Genomic DNA, 2712 nt, shown 5'->3' with positions numbered 1-2712 from the left:
AATACATTGAATTATTCTCAAAGAATAATTAACTGGAATTGGATGCAAATGCATTGAATTAACCTCAAAAGAATAATTAATGGAAAATTGAAAATTGTATGCAAATGCATTGAATTAAGCTAAAAAAAAAAAACAACAAAATCTAAAAGCGTATGTATAGACAAGTGTTTGGTGATAGACAACTACTGAGTATATAGTTTGTCTTTTTTAAGCTATCACTAAGTTTTTGAAAAAATAAAATAGATTTTAGTATGATCTCTAATTTATCATAAGTAAAAGTTAATAGATAAATATAATATTAATATTTTTTTTACTTATACATTAAAGCAAAAATAAAAATATATGTTTTTTTCAAATCATAAGAAAAAAAATATTTTCATATAACGGTATCCGTTCGTAGGACGGGTTCGAAAACTAGTTTAAGTTTGTTTTAACAGATAGAAATTATTGTAAATTCAGGCTAAAGGTTTAACTGGTAAAATAGTCAAACTTTTATTTTAAGAAAAAGAAGAAAAAGAAAAATATAAGTTTTTTTTCGCTAATAAAGAAAAGAAAAAAATGGTCAGTGATGAAAAATATAAGTAAATTGACCCTGCCAATTGGGGACTGACGTATATCTTTACTACATAGAAAAATCTGGGGCTGATGAATATTGTTTTAATGTAGGTTACAGGGATAAAGTTGTAATTTTGTAGTTTTTTTTTATTTTATATATTTTTTTTGTTTTTTTTAGAGGCAAAATAGTAATTGCGCTATTTTAAATATAGTTTTTATCAATTGTAACATCATATGTGGGTCTCTGTGTCTAGATAAAGGTCTACATATCAGGATAGTTTGGTAATTTTACAGATTTTTTTGTTTGTTTTTTTTTGTTTTTGGAGGTAAAATTGTAATTTCAATTTGATTGTAAATTTTAAAAAAAAAAAAGATTGGTGGGCTCACCCACGTTAAGATAGGCATGATGCTAGTTTTCTATATATAATGTGGCGTGTCCGGCCAGCCGAATAAGGCTGTCTGGGGCGTTGTGCAACAAAATTTGTCGTTTTATTGTACCCTTCGCACTTTTTTAGCTATTTTTTGTCGAACCATAAAAAAAGAGAAAAAACGTGAATAGGGCACATGCTCAAAGCGAGTATGATTCCAAAAATACTATGGCATTTACGTCCCTTACGTGCTTGCCAATTGCCATTATGAGTAAATCTAAATATTTACGTGCTTGCAGAGTTGCAGGATAACTGGATAATATAGAAAAACTAATAAGCCAATAATGTACAAAACGATTGATGAGTATCACATGTGAATCACGACATGGTGAGTCTAATAAATAGTAGGGCTGGTGTTTGTCCGGTACACACAAACCACCGTTAGTTCTCAATTGCATTATACTTGCACTACCACCTTCCCTGTAATTAAAAGATGGCTGGAGTTTGTAAAGCAGTATCTGAGAAAGAAGTGAAGTGCAGTCCACACAAGTTCTATGAGCTGATCAAGGAGAGTTTGCACGATCTCCCTGCCATATTCCCAGAGGGGTATACTGATGGTCAAATACTCGAAGGAGATGGAAAGAGTGAGGGCTCTCTTAGGCTTTGGAAATATCTTCTCCCAGGTAATTAAGATCATACACACTCTAGGTCCAAAAATCCTAAATTGTCAACTACTCAAATCGTTTTCCTTCAAAATGCATGATTTTGAATATAAGAAAAAAATAGTTTTAATTAATTAAGTGGAAATTTTCTAGATATGAAACTTGTTTAACTCAAAAACTGGAAACACGGGTTGCCTTGAAATTTCATCGATTTGAGTAGACTAGAATGACAGTGCTATGATGTCGCTCACCAAAATACTTGCTGATCTCACCACTAAAAAATTCACCATATATGCATGATGAACTAATTAATGATCACAGGTAGTACCGAGGAAATGACTGTAAAGGCGAGGACTGCCAAACAGGACGACGTGAATATGATTATAGTGCTGTATGTGGAGGAAGGAGATGTGCATGATCATTATAAACATTTTTCGGTCACTATTCAAGTTTCTCCCAAGGGTGGTGGGAGCTTGGTGAAATGGACAGTGGAGTTCGAAAAACACCATGGTGAAATCCCTGATCCACATCACTATTTGGACCTGTTTAACACTCTGACTGAGAAGGTGGACGCCCATATTCACAAGGCATAAAAGCCACTGTGTTTGCTTAGTGAAACACGGTGCTTTGTGTAAACTATCTATTTCTGGGTATGAGTTTCTAAAAAAATGTGTGTTTCCTTAGTTCCCAGTGCATGCATAAGCATTATTGGAATAAAAGTCTCAGATCCAATAACCCAATGTACTTTCGATTCCTTTCGGTTGCTCAATAAAATATGTACTGTTGTATAGTATATATAGGGGTGACTTCGGATCGGATCGGATCGGATTAACCTCTTTCGGAATTTTTCCAAAAAAAATTCGGAACCTAATATGCTAGCCAAATCCGATCCAATTTTTTTTTCGGATTCAAAATATATTTCCAATTTGAACTTTCGGAAATTTGAATAACTCGGAAATTTCGAATACTTGGTAAATTTTCAAAGATCTCTTTACTTTCAATTATTTTGGAATATCATCGCCAATGTTCATTGTAGGAAGAGAAAACCATGTCCACAACACCAATGTACCAACAACAATACGTGACTTGTTTCTTGAGAAAACCTATTTTTATTCAAACAAGTGATC

At 32.9% G+C, this 2712-nt stretch overlaps 1 protein-coding gene across 1 annotated transcript; it reads left to right on the top strand.

Moving 5' to 3' along the window:
- Positions 1-1099: 1099 nt before the first annotated feature.
- Positions 1100-2378, top strand: LOC147479661 (major latex protein 146-like). The gene is made up of 2 exons (XM_086580143.1): positions 1100-1606; positions 1907-2378. Exons 1-2 carry the CDS (start codon positions 1417-1419, stop codon positions 2176-2178), a joined length of 462 nt encoding a protein of 153 aa, XP_086436269.1. The 5' UTR covers positions 1100-1416; the 3' UTR covers positions 2179-2378.
- Positions 2379-2712: the final 334 nt, after the last annotated feature.

This window comes from Coptis chinensis, chromosome 8 (genome assembly GCF_015680905.1).
Source record: "Coptis chinensis isolate HL-2020 chromosome 8, ASM1568090v1, whole genome shotgun sequence".
In the NCBI taxonomy this organism is placed as follows: domain Eukaryota; kingdom Viridiplantae; phylum Streptophyta; class Magnoliopsida; order Ranunculales; family Ranunculaceae; genus Coptis; species Coptis chinensis.
This window is presented reverse-complemented; position numbering and strand designations above follow the sequence as displayed.

Coding starts and splice junctions, on each gene's coding strand:
- LOC147479661 (XM_086580143.1), top strand. CDS start 1,417: ATGGCTGGAGTTTGTAAAGCAGTATCTGAGAAAGAAGTGAAGTGCAGT. Junction 1,607..1,906: donor TTGGAAATATCTTCTCCCAG/GTAATTAAGATC, acceptor TAATGATCACAG/GTAGTACCGAGGAAATGACT.